Source organism: Colias croceus, chromosome 25 (assembly GCF_905220415.1).
Source record: "Colias croceus chromosome 25, ilColCroc2.1".
Taxonomy (NCBI): Eukaryota; Metazoa; Arthropoda; class Insecta; order Lepidoptera; family Pieridae; genus Colias; species Colias croceus.
In genome coordinates, this window is record NC_059561.1 from 6048454 (window position 1) to 6064769 (window position 16316).

At 30.6% G+C, this 16316-nt stretch overlaps 2 protein-coding genes across 3 annotated transcripts; one reads left to right on the forward strand and one right to left on the reverse strand.

Moving 5' to 3' along the window:
• Positions 1-2426: 2426 nt before the first annotated feature.
• Positions 2427-4484, forward strand: LOC123702997. Its single transcript, XM_045650866.1, has 3 exons — positions 2427-2572; positions 3737-3819; positions 4226-4484. The coding sequence occupies exons 1-3, from the start codon at positions 2540-2542 to the stop codon at positions 4341-4343; spliced, it is 234 nt and encodes a 77-aa protein (XP_045506822.1). The 5' UTR covers positions 2427-2539; the 3' UTR covers positions 4344-4484.
• A 3018-nt stretch (positions 4485-7502) lies between these two features.
• On the reverse strand, positions 7503-11837 carry LOC123703264 (U6 snRNA-associated Sm-like protein LSm6). Of its 2 annotated transcripts, XM_045651208.1 has the most exons (4): positions 11354-11837; positions 10743-10929; positions 10045-10221; positions 7503-7688 (listed from the first exon to the last, which is right to left on the reverse strand). In XM_045651208.1, exons 1-3 carry the CDS (start codon positions 11759-11761, stop codon positions 10055-10057), a joined length of 762 nt encoding a protein of 253 aa, XP_045507164.1. In that variant the 5' UTR covers positions 11762-11837; the 3' UTR covers positions 7503-7688; positions 10045-10054. The 2 variants fall into 2 exon arrangements, with proteins under 2 accessions (XP_045507164.1, XP_045507165.1); XM_045651209.1 differs by lacking the exons at positions 10045-10221; positions 10743-10929; positions 11354-11837 and adding an exon at positions 9357-9564.
• Between the last annotated feature and the right edge of the window lie 4479 nt (positions 11838-16316).

Consider the following 16316-nt stretch of genomic DNA (forward strand, 5'->3'; position numbering starts at 1 on the left):
GACTTAGGCAGGTTGCAGAGTCGGTTGTACCGTCGGTCCTGACGATACGCATCAACAATTGTATGACTATGACACTAATGCGCATGACAATACGCGTCGTATGGTCGGTCTAGCTTTGAACGGTTTTATGAATTTCCATACATATGACAAGCGCGACCGACGTACGCACTGACGGTCGGTCAAGCTCTGCAACCAGCCTTATTAAAGTTATTTAGAATACATGCTTGGAAGCAATAAATCTATTATTATTGTGATATTATAGGTAGTTTTAGTTTTAAATTATGTTTATTATCTATACTCAATTTTAAAATATGATGCCTATTGCTCATTCTTATAAATGTAGATATTATATATTTCTCATAGATTCTCATAGAAAAGCACCTTTATGAGAAGTTTTATATATTAGTTTTATGTACTTATGTATTTCTTTAAATATTCTTGTAAAGATTAGAAATAACTTACGATCCCTGGAAATAAATTTCTTGGGTTCATAAAAACAAAAAATTAACTAGAGATGTAAAACTTATATTTTTATTAGATAAGTAATAAAAAAAATGTTTAAATGTAATTTCGAATATATTATAATTATTATGTTTATTGTTTTGTTATAAGAAAGGTGCTTTATGTATATTGTAATCGTTAAAATTTTGAGTTTAAAACTCATTTTTATAAAATAAGATAATTGTTATTCATCATTTCTCAAAAATACTTTTGAAAGGAATTGGTAAATATATTATCCAATCAATGTGTATTCTAAATTCAAATGTAGCATTTGAATATAGAATGAGTGAGGGAGATAGCTCATGAAAAAGCGAGATAGACGGAATAAGATGGATAGAAATGTATTTACTAACTTTTCATAGAAAATGTATAGAATATTATGTAACAGCTTTATTAAAATATATATTATATTATACCTGTACCATTCGCTTGAATGTAGCTGTAGATGTTAATCTAGTCATTTATAATTTCAAATTAATTCATTAAAGAAATAAAAACACTTATTGAAAATTTGGATGTTTTATTTTTTATTCCTAAACCCATTTAGTACCTTCTACAAAGTCTGGCGTACAGAACACGGAAAAATACACTTAAATCAACTATGACCTCTTATTTCCAATAAATGCAAAACATTAATTTATTATTTGGCCGTATTAGAATTACTTACATAGTAATTCCAGACAGTTTACGTCGTGAATTGAACTGACTGGCAAATTCATTGCTGGTTATTGTGATCATAATTTGATCTTGCCAGTCAGCTGTCAATTCACGGTGTAAACTGTCTGGAAATTATGGGGTCATGTTACGGCCTATTTTGCTAGTACCTACAATGTTCATATAGGTATAGTTTTTGTTCTGATAAAACAAAGTGAATATTTTATGAATGGGAACTTAATATTGTGGAACCAACAAGCATTGTTATATGAATTACAACATGTCCTTGTTAAGTTGCTTCTTATAGTGTTTTAATGCTATGGGATAAAATAGTTTCTTAGTTGCCATTGTGTAGGTAATTATGCTATTTAATTTAGTAGGCGTAATAAAATTGTAAGGTTCGTAAGACGGTGCATTTACATTAAACGAACTAGAGCTAATGCAAACTTTCGTGATCTTTTGCTCTGCGTTTGTTTACACTACAATAATTTGACATAGGTATGTAGTGGGGTTAGAACAAGGGTTAGAATGATCATTCGCTCGTTTGATGTAAACTCAAACTCAAAAACTACTCGTACTCTAAAATATGTACTGTCATACGTATTAAATATTAATAGTAATGCCAAGTGCCGATGATGTATCAATATTCCTTAAAAATATTATCAAAGCTGTATGCTTTTAAATAATACAATGTTTCTGAATTGAATTGACAGACACTTATAATATAGAGCATTAAGAATTATTGCTACTAATTGTAAAAACAATAAGTCTTCGTTGTTCTTACAATTACATACAAAACACTTGGCAACTATTGAAAATAAAAATAATAATATTCTCGAACATTCTGGACCATTTATGACTTATTCTTACGGTACACTCGCCTGTCACTGACCAGTGAGACCACTTTCACTTCCATTACCGTAAATGTGATGGTTCCGTTGTTATGAAAACCTTCAAATGTAGTAAACTTAAAGAGCAAATTTTGGGTATTAATTTAATTTACAATTATACAGTCTAATGATTATTAAGTAACCGTAAAGGCTTAAAATACAAAGTAATATAATAAATTATTATTATAGTTACTTAGAGTTTATAATTTTTTTTATGTCATTTCATAGAAATTATGAACGCTCATTACCGAAATCATTACTTAACCTATTCCATAACATTTCCAAGGACTAAAACGCTAGTCAGAGGTAAGTGGGTTAGGGATCATTAACATGCGAAGCACACTTTCTACTCCCACCAAGTAGTTTTGTAACCGGTACGTTGAGGAACGCACGTTCACAGCCTGGTCATTGTGAATACCTTTGCCTATTCAGAAATATTTCGAAAAAAAAAGTTTAACAACAAGTTTTCGCGCGATAATTAGTGAAATTCAAAAATGGAACAGTGTTGGAAATTGTTTTTGATCACGGTGAGGAATTCTGTTATTTATGGCTCTGTCAATAAAAATAAACATTGTACTTGCGTCCTTTTGCGTTCTATACCATATTAAAAACAAATTAAAGAGTATAATGTATAATAGGGCAAACAAATCAACAAAAAAGTGAAACAAATCGACCACTCTTTGAGCTATAAATCTCTATGCACATTCGTAGTACCTATCTATCAGTAGGTACCTTATTCATTTTGTTAATTAATCATACTTTATTATATTATTGTATATGTTACAAAATATGCATTACCTAATACGTTACACCTAGGCCTTTAAGACAGTTTTCATTGTCAGTGTGTTTCATAAGTATGTTTCACGCAACTCGCATAAAATAATGAATTATTTTTAAGAGGAGTCTTCCTATTGTGACGCTCTAAAACGATTGAAAGCCTTTCAGAGCGATTCGTAAAGTATTTTTTAGACTAAGTAATAAGTTTGGAATAATTTGAAAATTTAAATAAGAAGTAACGTTTTTGTCTATTGATGATGGTTATTGCTACATTCGGTGTTGTCTATTGTAATAAATGTTATAAATGCGAAAGTAACTCTGTCTGTCTGTTACTCAATCACGCCTTAACTACTGAACCCGGAACCTGAAAACTTTAATAATTTTAAGCGTATGCCTAATATCAGCTTTGTGTAATTTTTATCTTAAATAAATTGAAGCGCCTGTTAATAATGTATTGCAAGATTGTACGCTAAAATTTGCGTCTTCTTAAATTAAGGCGAACTTAAAAGTTGCAAGTTAATTACATTATGTTTGTTTTTTATTAAGCTTCAATTTTTATGATCTTATGGAGTTTACTGGAGGGAATTATATAATGAAAATTAACTTTTACTGCATAGCAATACATAATAACATTATCAATATGCGAAACATCATCTATATATAAATATAAATAAAATTGGAGTGTCTGCTTTTAATATTAAAATAACCGATTTTTACTAAATACATATAGATGTACGTATGTATACACTGTACATATACAAAAAAAATTTTTTTTTTCAAATTTTGTATGTCTGTCTGTTTGTTCCGGCTAATCTCATGAACGGCTGGACCGATTTTGACGGGACTTTCATAGACAGATAGTTGATGTTATAAGAAGTAATTTAGGCTATTTTTTGTAAATATTTCTTTTTCAGATTATTGCAATCGTATCACTGTTAGCTGTAGCGGAATCGTCAGTGCCTCAACCGAGAGCACCAAACTTCCAGTACTTTGAAAGGTAAAAGTATACTCTTGTATTTTGGAAATCTAATTTATAACCTTGATATTAATATAACAAGGTGGCTAGAGAGAAATCTAAAGAACTTCAAAATCAATAACATAATTCTAATATACTTACCTAGCTCAAGTGTTATTCTGAGGATTGTTATTTTAGTAAAGGAGTAACAAATGTATGATACAACTATCCTAACAAACATTCGCATTTTAAATACCTAATATTAGTAAGATATCAATATCACATGCCGTAGCTTAGTAATCAATAAGTAGTCTGTTGTATTGGTGATTTATTAAAAAATAAGTCAAATAGAAACCTATCAAATGAAATGATTTACCAACCTAAGTACCTACTTCAACCGAGATAGAAACTTATGAATACCTATGTATGATTTTTTTTATATTTGCAGGCCAAAATACCGGTACCCATATTACGATGAAAACGGCAAAGGGAAATTGTTGTATGGCTATGGAGGACCTGAATTATATCAATATAAATCGTATGCCCCTCTCGAAGGCATACATTAAAATATTTTTATTCGCCCTTTTTAAGCATAGACAATTAATATTTTATTTACACTGTGGTATGTCTCAAATTACTTGGCAATTGGTAATGAGTTTTTAAAAGTTTAGGAATTACTTAAGTACCTACCAACTGTTAGCATTATGTTATGACTAGACATCGGATTATATGCACTAACAAAATGCCAAAATATGCATGCAAATATGCACTAAAAAAAGCCGAAATATGCACTAAAAACGACTGATATGCCTAAAATATGCACGATACAAAATCAAAAATCTTTTATTAAATAAATAAATAAATAAAAATCGTTTATTTAGTACTAAAATTTTTCAAAAAATTAAGTATTAGGTTTTGTGGCAATATACAATTAAGCATTTTTACCAAATTTTCGAGTGCAAATTTGTGACGTTTGTCACCCGCGAGCCCAGTGTTGCCACCATTTCGGGCTAAATCTAGCCCTTTTTTGGAATTCAACCCGTGTTTTAAGTTTTTAGCCCCAAAAGGCAATAGTAAATAGGGTTTGTTTACTTGCTGAGCGTTCTGATTGGCTAATGAAGGTTAGTCAACCAATCAAAACTCCCGCTACTTAACGAAATATGCACGATTGGGGAAAAAGGCTTAAATATGCACTAACGCCGTAATTAGACAGTTTTATGCATTTGCATATGCAAACATGCAAATGCATATAATCCGATGTCTAGTTATGACCATAAGATACCTACATAAAAATATACTTGAATGAACTACCTATGTAGAGGTTAAATAGCTAATGCTTAGTTATTTGAGACATGGTAATAGTTACTTAGGTACTGTGAATTTCATTAATTTTATGTTTGTGTTATTGTAGTTATATAAATTTATTGTTAATTGGTTTTTAAATAAATATTAAACACATGTGCGAGTTTCATGACAATATTTAGCGTACCTAATTACCTCATCCCTTTTAATATTAAGGCTCTTAGATTTTCTCCAAAAGAAGCTAATTTATTTATTCTAAAAATAATTAGTTAATTATGAAACTTAGTTTGAACCAACAAATAAGTATATAATAATAGTAGAGAAAAATATTGTGTGGTTTTATGAAACCACGGTAAAAGTGAAACTGTTCGAACGGTTCCGAACACTGCTTTGTGTAGCGCATGTCGCGTGCCGAGTAGGTATACCTACTCGGCAGCCGCGATACACGCGACATGCGCTACACAGACCAAAAAGTTTGAGACGATGTAATAAAAGTTTCAATTTAAAATTGACCGATTGTACTTTTTCCTCTGTATTACAGTATTTTCAATTTTCCTATTTTAATTACTACACTATAGAAACTATGGCAAATATAGTACGTACGTACATACTTAAATCAACGCAAGATTAATTTATAAAAATCGCACGTAAGTACCCTACTGTGTAGACAATCATAATTTATTTGAATCAAGTTAAGGACAGCGACAACAAAATATAAGTATAGTATAGGAATACAAAGAAATTATATTGTGATGTCAATCGACCATTATGCATACCTACACTTGATGTGAAGTGCAAAGATGGTCGTAAAATAGGAAATAATACGTAGGTAACGCAATTTAAAGCAACGTTTGATGATTGCCTAGAAAATAAATTATTCAAACACATAATAATGTGTATTTTTTACGAGACATCTCTGTCTCTGAGCTTCGGTATATCTGGGGAATTTAAGGCAATCTGTACACCAATAAATTCAACAAGGAAAAAAAAAATTAAGTACTACACTAACTACTACTACTATACTCACGGACTATAGTTCCATGACTATACTATACGTACTCCATGAAGTAGGTACGTAAGTAACATGTACAAGATGGAATCAAAATTCCATTAATGTTATTATAAGATACAACTAATGGGTTTATCTTTGACCCTAGGAGTAAGAAAAAATAATCTATCAGGCTTCAGAAAATTGATTACATACTTCAATGCACATAATCAAAATACTTGTGTGTTTACGTATGTGTGTTATATAAGGCGACTTTATAAACCTTGTATCATAGAATAAAAGGTACACCTGAAAATAAATAAATAGGTAATAGATACACCAAACTATAAAAGAGCCATGGCCTTTACTGGTGTCCTTTGGTGTAGGTAATCTCAACTGGACTAAAATATTTACAACAGTTGCAATTTTCGAAGTATTAAACTCGGTAAAATATCCTATATTTTAATAAAGGATTTTACAAATCGCTTCGCCTTAATATTTGATTTACTTGACAACCTTGAATTCTGTTAACACATCAAACAAAACTATGTTATTTACCCGCCGTACGCTGTACTTCTTGTTTATATTTACTATACATAATTTCCATCGTTTCCTTCATTGTATCATTCTTATTTAGACTTTTGAGCGATATAAACCTTTTTGGATAAAATGATCAAAATATATTTTTTATTGGCAACATTAGTTGTATGTGAATGTGTGTATCTATACTCTAGTTTTTGGGCGCCTTTATTTAATCCTAGAATTTTAAATTACCGCGTCGATATGAATTTTGATCCAAATGGAGGGAAAATCGCAAGGTTTGAATATACGAAAAAATATGGATATCGTGGCGAAAAATTAATTGAAGATTTTGGTAATGGGAAGGGGCCCATTGAATCAATGGATAAAAAGGTATGTATATTCTATATTATATGTAAATAATAAATATTAAATACCCATTAAATACTATTATAAAAAATTCATTGACATATTTTAAAATATCTACAAAAAGTTTAATTCAAAAATAGGTATCTACATATTATAATAGTAGCTTTTTTTATTTTATCAGTAAATCTTAGCAGTAAATAAAATATCATTCCATAAAACCTTTTTTATACCTTAAAAATTTATTAGAATGCTATTGTTAATAAATAGAAAAACTTAAACATTTATTTAAATTATGGATTTATCATTCAAAATATATTTCACTTATTGCAGACTAATGACGTGAAATTTTACTATACCTACCCAGGAGTTGCATAGAACTATTTTTATAGAATAAATTCTCTATAATTCATTCACAAAGGGAGAATCTATAGTTTATTATGTGCTAGTGAAGATTTAGAATGAAGATCGCCATTAACAAAAATTATGTTTGAACATCAAATTGCAAGTTCTGCAGAGAAAACCTTGGATTTGAAGATTAAAAGATACATTTTGTATTGAAACTTATTTATTTAAGAAAAAATTACATATTATCTCCGTTTAGATGTGCTGATGTACAAAACATTATTTCCTCTGATAAATGCATCACCATATTTGTTTTTCAATTGACCGTTTACATATTCTTCCGTTTGTTCTAGCGCTATATTCATGTAGCCATCTAGGCATGCCAGGACACCTGAAAATAATAATAACTAATAAATTTAGGATTAATATATTATGCTTTAATTAGTAATTGTGTAGTGCTTTAGGGTTATTATAAATGTAGGGTAATTTTGAAAATTAACAACAATGTGTTAAATGGCTAATATAATTAGTGTTACCCGTCATTTGCAATTATTCTAAAGCACCTTCGTTACTGTACTATTTTACAGAAGATAAACAATTATTGTTAGTTCTAATGAGGTGAGGTGATAAGATAATAAGAAAAGAAGTATAGATGTAAGAAAAAATAAAGATGTTTAAGTATTATGTACCTACCTATTCACTGATAAAACTCATTGTAACTTATTTTTTTCGATATGTAACTTTAACAATTTTAATTATAAGTTCTAGCCAAAATATAGGAATCAGAACATTACTGCTTTGTTATTAGAATAATAATTAATAGTAAAATAATAACTATAAAAGTATAAACATAACCTATAAATTTTGTATGATTTTGAAAGCTCCGAATTTCCATCCATGGTATTTCTTTAGAAATTTGCGGCACGAATTAAGGGGGGGGAGGGGTGGGAAAGGGAGGGGGGAGGTAAGGGGAGACCCCCTATAAAGTGGGGGGGTGCGGAAACCACCCCTTCTATTTTTTTTAAATTTTTTTCGATATTATATTTATAAATGTAGTTAGAAGTATATCGAAGATTATGGGCATTCTTGACTGCTGCGGCGCTGCAGAACGTGGCGCTTGCCCTCGTGTACCTTGTTGCAGGCAGGAGTCTTCACTCGCCTTCGTAGCTTCGGCTTTTTGGTCGCCTTTGGCGACCAGCCTCAGCCACTCCAGCTCGCTTGACTCTGCCTGCTCCTCAGCACACGCGGGCGCCACGCTCCTCCGCGCCTCCGACTTTTTTAATACACTCTAGTGTATGACAGACAAGTACCACGTGGATTCGGGGTTGACAGATTCGGTTCCGTTACTAAGAATTTGTGTGCAATATCAAACAATAATTTTTTTTTAATAATTATTTATTCTAATTATTTGTACATCTAATATGTACATGTTTGATACAATTTACAAGGGTAATGAATGGATCCATTTTATTTTTTTCTCGTCTCGTCTCCACATATTAAATTCTTTTATAATATCATCGAATTTTGGGTGGTTTTAGTTATCTTTTTACAATCAAATCAAATATTTTCCATCAGGGGCAACAAATGGGTTGTCTGGGTCTGAGTGATTAACTTTTTTATGAACATACCAATGTTGCCCCAATCATATACCTACTACTCGCCAATAATCCTTATGAATTGTTGTCCCTCAGCAACATGCTTTTGAATGAACTATGAAGGAACTATGGTTTTGAATGTACATTTTGACATTTGTTATCTCTTTCAAACACAATATTCTTGAAGCTTTGTCAACGTTTTTCAAACAATTTTGAACATAACCTCAAAGATTAAAATTAAGATTTCTGTGTAATTATACGTTTCCGCACGAAAAGCCGCTAATGTATGTTTCAGGCCATTATTATCGATCGGAAAAAATAAAAATCACGCCGAATTTCGTGCCGCAAATTTCTAAAGCCAACCCCCATCCATTCCTATTATGAACCTACCTTGTTAAGATTAACAACTAAAATAATTATATTCGTATTATATTCATTACAATAATTATCAAAAGAAAACAAACCTCGGTAATCGACGCCACTGTTTAATTTTACTACGACAGGACGGCCGTGAATTTGCTGTATGAAGGATGAGAGAGCTTCTTTCCGGCTCATTGTAATATATTTTTTAATTACGTTATTTATTTAAGTTTAATTCTTTTTAATTTAATGAAATTTACAAGAAACAATAAAACCGCGACTTGAAATCTTCTATTGACATTTGTGATTTGACAACCGCAACCGGTACAATTAGCATTTGACAGATTTTTGTTGTCATAGCTAACGAATAACTTTTACTAGGTACCTATTTTGAGAATTTGTGTACAATTATTATAAATCTAATTTTTCTTTGCTTTTTATAATCACCGCACAGTAAGCTTTAGTCTAATCTAATGTATGCTAAAATATTTTAATCTCATAATCGTTTTAGATATAGCGGGTAAAGCCGCGGGTGGAAAGCTAGTGTAAAATCATAATATCCTGAGAAAAAAACTGAAAATCCTTAAATAACTGAAATTACATATTTATAAATTATCGTTTTATTAAAAATGTTAAATGCGGATGCATATTTAATTCCTTTCAAATCGGAAGAGGAAGTGGTACTGTTATAAAAGATTCAGTAATCAAGGAAACAGACTTTTACATTTACTTATAATAAAATGCTATGTAACTCCATATCTTTATTACTTATTTTACTTAAGCTTACATTATCTACAACTAATTATGTTTTTTCTTTTGGTTCCAATGAGCTCCATATGAATCCTGTACAATTATTAAGTTCATTATCAGTCATAGCATAAGGTGTGTTGCTTGCTTTATAATAATCTGAAGGAGCATGCATAACAAACTCCATGTAGTCTAATTTTCGCGGCAATTCCTCTTCAGGCCCTGTGAAGAAAATATTAAATCTTAATATATATAAATCTCGTGTCACAATGTTTGTCCTCAATGGACTCCTAAAGCACTTAACCGATTATAATAAAATTCGCACACCATGTGCAGCGATCCAACTGAGAGATAGGATAGTTTAAATCTCAAATCGTTAGAGAAAGCGGGCGAAGCCGCAGGCGGTAAGCTAGTTAAATATAAGCTATATAAAACACTATTTATATAAATAACAAAATGTCATATTATATTACGAAATAAAATGATGTACTATATCATTAAACTTTAAAGAATTGGCATTTTCTTTGTTATGTACATAATTGGGTTTACATTAGGGATTTAGATACTTTAAATGCTTTAAATTTCACTTATAATATAAAGTTATATTATTATATGTTGTAAGACCAATGTTTCCATTGAAAAATACATTATTTAATTTGTTTGTTAACTCAAAAATTTCTGGACAGTTTTGAAGTTCTTTAACTAATGGTCAACTACATTATCAATCATATAATAAGCATTACCAATAATATAAGTAGCTGGATCGAAACCCTTCTCCGGCGGTGGACTGGCTCTCGTCGGCAGAAGCCAGGTAACAACAGCACTCTTTTCACAATACTGGTCCGTGAGGAAACCCCGGATTTGGGCATAGTATGTGTCTCCGTGCACGTCAAGCATGGATACTATGTCACCTACTTGCATGTATGATCCCTGTGGTAAATATAAAATAAATAAATGTTTATTTGTTGTTGTTTTTTTTTTAATTCTTAATGAGAAGGCTTCATTATGTATCAATTATTGTTAATAAAAAAATAATAGTAGCTGAATTAGTAACAGCAATGGATATGTAAAAAATGATATGACAATTCAAAAGTTTAATGGAATAAATAAATGAGTTTGAAAATACTCTGATTACTAAATATAAATATCTATATCAGCAAAAAAAAACTTTAGAGTGAGGTAACCTCATCTACTTAATTAATTATAACAAATTTAAGATATATCTATTTATTTTTGTATTAAATTATAATTACAAGAATCATAATAAGTTACACAATACACATACTAGAAACTTACCTTATATAAAATGTACTGTGCATTATACAATAAACAATTAATAAATTATGATACATACCTTGTAAAAAATGGAATCGCTAGTGACAACAGTGGCTGTAGCGGTCGGTGCTTTTAAAGGTTGTCTCTTGAATATACTTCTACGACCTCGGCCACGAGGGGCTGGTGGCTTAGGAGGCGCGGGAGCTGCTGGTGTCTTAGGCTTATACCTCGTCGCTCGAGTACTCTTCCTAGTACCTTTACCCGTAGCTTTGGCGGGAGTAGACTCACTCTCCGTCTTCCCATTTTTACCTTCATCCACCTCTTTTTCTTCTTTTTCTGCTTCGCTTTTTATAATACTAACGTCTACGCTCATATCCTTACTCGCGGTATTTGCTAGATGACATTCGTTGCATATTTGACCGTTCTCCGCGCTTCGCCACAGCAAGGAGTCATTTGTGTTACATTGAACACAGGTTGGTTTGGGCATCTTTGCTATTTCATTTATATTTATTTAAATTTGATAAACTTAAAAAGTTTTGCTCAAACCCAAACAAACAATAACCATAGAGGTTTTTTATTGACATTGACAGATAGGACTTGACAACTGTACCATAAACAAAAGTGTATACCATTAACAAAAATGATACATTTTTTAAGATTGTTTTAAGGTACATAACTAATATTATTTCAATATGAAAAATTATGAAACGTTACACTTTACATAGGTTGCACCTTAGAGTATATATACTATCTATAGAGTGCGAACAACCAAGTGGGAACAGTAGGCACAGGTGGGAACAACACGACGTTCCCGCCGCGTGCGCTCGCAGTCGTGGTTGAGTGCTCACGAAGTGCGTTGCTCTGGATTTTTTTTCATATTACGAATAAACATGGTGAAATGTGCTGTTCTATCTTGCAAAAACGATACTAGAAAATACACAAAATTGAAATCCACTATCACATTCCATCAGTAAGTCGATTGTTATACTTATTTTTATGAAAATAAATCTAGCATCGCGGGGGTGAAGGGTAGGTGAGAGGCGGACACGCGCAGGCTTGCTCGCGCGCCTCACTGCCGCCACGTGATCGTAGTGATGTGACCTGACCAACGCTGTACTCGATATAAAGTTTACTAGAAGAACTATATTTTAACAAATTATTTATTGAACTTAAAATTTTAAACTCTTTTAAAAATGTATTATAAATATATTTGTGGTGTGTTTTGTATGATACACTTTCTAATATTATGAATGCGAATGTAAATGTAAAGTATGTAATGTTACGATATATTTTCTGAACCGCTAAATTGATTTTGAAGATTTTGATAGTAGAATGGATAAAATTAAATAAAAAAATTATTAATATTATTTATTATATTATCATTTTAAATTATTAATTATTTCTTAATATTTTTTACCATTTTTAAAACATTATTATTATGGTTTGATTTATTATTAAAGAAATAGCACTAAACCTGATCTTTTATTTTATTAACTTTATTATTTAAAAAGTACTCACGTTTTTCTGATATTCCAATTAAAGATATTTTTTTAAAGTACTTATAATAATTAATACAAGAAAATTTCATATATAATATTTAATATTCAAATGGAATAAACAAACTTAATTCAGTTGGTAGACAAATTTAAAATTACATATTTATACTTTATTCGTATATTTTTCCTTTAATAAGTTATTGAACATAAAATTTACTTATGATACATATTTATTTACATAACTTATCGACAGTTCAACACGCAATTGATACCTACCCATCCCTATTTGTCACACACACATCTATATAGTATCTATAGCTCATCTGCCTACGATGCGCAATAAGCAATTTGTGCAATACACTCGCTCTATACTATTGTATATACTCTAAGGGTTGCACGTTATATAATAAATAGGCTTAGAAAATAGAATTATTCAAATACCTGCCAGAGATTTGTCTCTTTAATGTTGGACTGCAACTGTTGCCATTTGTTTTATAAGGCTCGATCACGGCTCAATTAATTATACGACAAAAATTTTAATGTTGACCATTGTTGACCAAATATCTTAACGTGTACCTAGTTGTAAGTGCTTGTTTCTTTTTCTAATATAATATTCTTATCTTAATAAATGATTACCCATTTTCTCACAATGAATATGTAATTTTGAAATATAAATGGATTTGGTCTCATATTGTCTCAAACTTTAGAAAGTTTAAAATCGGTCAAAATTGAGTCCGAAGAAGTCGGTTACATAGAATTGAAGCAAATAAAAGCACTTTAAAAACATCTGATGTGTGCATGCAAACGTTTAAAACTTATAATATTATCTCCATATTAAAAAAAAGACGTGTGACACTCGGGGACTGCCGCGGTAAAGCTATTGCATGCTATGCCTTCAAGCCACACCTCCGCCTGTCGGAGTGGGGAGCGTGAGGTTTTTTCGTTACGGAATTTCTCGATTCGGTCCCCGTGCTCAAGGCCCGCGATAGAAGCTATGCAATAGCTTAAAAAATCCTGAATTATCGTTTGTTTGTCTTGAAATAAAAGTGTATCGATCATATTGTATCGACGTGTGACATTCATTGCAACAACAATTTGCATGTATTACCCGTTTCAGTGATTAACTGCTGATCAGATTACAATGTCACCTGAATTTATTTTATCCTATGTTTTATAGCTACAGTCTATTTTAATTTATAGCCCACATATCTGCCTGCAATTTATGGGATTGAAACACTGACAGGTTAATTTCTTTTAACATTTATAAACAATTTATTGCTGATAGTGAAAAAATAGACGCAACAGATAAGTACTTACTTGCACTATCTTGATTGTTTTAATTCTGAGATAGAGTTGTTACTTTCTTGTTTTGGGATAATTTTTATGGAAAGATCTCTTTGGAGGCGTGGCATAGGCATTTTCGGAAGTAAAAATTCAATTATTAGTATCGGTAGATATTTAGTTAATTATTTTTTTTAAGTTTCTATTAATAATAATAACAACCAATTAATTATTAATACCTTTTTAATATCACAGTATAAATACATTAGGCTACATTAGACAGTACATATTTGAATAGATAGGTTTAATACGCCAAATACAAATTCAAAGTATTCTCACAAACTTTTCCATTTATAATCTCGTATCTGTAGGATTAATTATATGATTTTCCAACCTGTTTCTATTCCGCATAAAATAATCCTATTATACATTCAAGCTAATTAAAACTTGGTAACTTTTAATACATTGAAACTGAGTTTTGTTAATACGGATTCTGTTCATCCATTGTTATAACTTTTGTAGTTAGGGGAAAATTATTTTAAGCGTAGATAGTATAATAATTTATCATTTTAACATCCCTATGTTTTTATACTTTTTTGTTTAATAATTATACAAATGCCAAATGCCTGGTTTATTTGGAAAATGGAGGAAAAAAATTATATATCTAGATTTTCATGTATAAACTAATATTGTAACTTTTACAATAAATAAAAATTTCATTTTTAAATAAATAAACCGCCAATCTATTACTATTCGTTTTAGAAATTAGATCTTATAAGATTGCACACTCAAAATACCTACATAAATAGGTAGATTGGCGGATCTAATAGGGATGAAATATACTTTTTTATCCTCTACCTTTCTGAAGCTATGAAATACATGTTAGAGATAGATGTGTATATTTTCATACGTACACCATATATATTTTGGGAGTGGGTGATATCATTAAGATTTAGGTGTAAAGGCGAACAATTGAATTATGTAGGTAATAGGTATGTATATGAGTGGGGAAAACCTAGATTGTATTTGGAGCTATATATTGGTAATTTGGTAACAATTTCCTTACCTTTTCTAGCATCGTTTCAGAAAATAGGTGGAAATTAAATATGTTTTTAAATGAAACAAAATATGATACATGGAAAATTTTTATTACTTTTTACGTGGTATGAATAAGTTAGGCCTTAATCTATACGGAATGCATTAATATTAAGTACTTGAAAAGAATATTATCCAGTATGACCTTATAATTTTGTTTTTTTTTTTTTGCTTTAGGCCGCCTGTCCATCTGCAAGAAAACTTCCGCGAGAAATGTCCGACAGTCCGTCCGACAGCAACTTGCAAGTCTAATTCCGCGTTTCCACCTGCAAGTAGACTTGCAAGTTGCTGTCAGACAGACTGTCGGACATTTCTCGCGGAAGTTTTATTGCAGGTGGAAACGCGGCCTTATAGATGTAACGGAGTTGCCATGTTTTATTTTTATCAACAATTAGGTACATATTTCATTGTTTTGGACGATACTATAATTAAATTTAATAAAAACAATGGATACTTTTAAGATAATAAATGGTCATACAAGACATTCCATAGTGCATAATCTTAAAGTTACATTTTAAAGCCGCTGAGTCTTCACATTGAACGCATTACAATTAAATTGTTAATAATAAAATACTGGTGGCATATTTACATTAAACTTATGAGTAGTTTATGCTTCGACTAATGTGTTTTACTTAAAATAACTAAACGCGCCCAATGTTTCATAAATTATATTATGCACGAAAACTTGGCTATGGATTTCGGACAGCGTTAAAAAATTTAGTCCAAATTAAACAATGCTCGCTTGTATCTTTGTCTTTAATAACGCTATCTGCAAAATATGTATTTTGATGAGCATTATAGTGTTTGTTTTCAGTATTTTTGTAAGATAAATAGAGGCTAATAATTTATCTTACAAAAACACTCGTCTCGAAAGATTCATCATAATTGTCTCATTCTTTGATGCATGTGCATAAAAAATAATAAAGAGCGTGTCTCGAGTCCTTGTAAAAATTGTACCTAGTTCTTTTTTGATGGCACTAAAAATAAGTAGAAGAATAAACTGTCGAAGTTTGTAATATAATAATATAAACTGATTATGATATTGTGTGTTATTTAATAGATATTTATTTAAAAAAAAAAAAACGACCGCTTTACTTTATTAAACAAAGACACATTGTGCTTATAACATTGTACTCATTAAAAAAATCATAACAATATTAGTAGTCTATT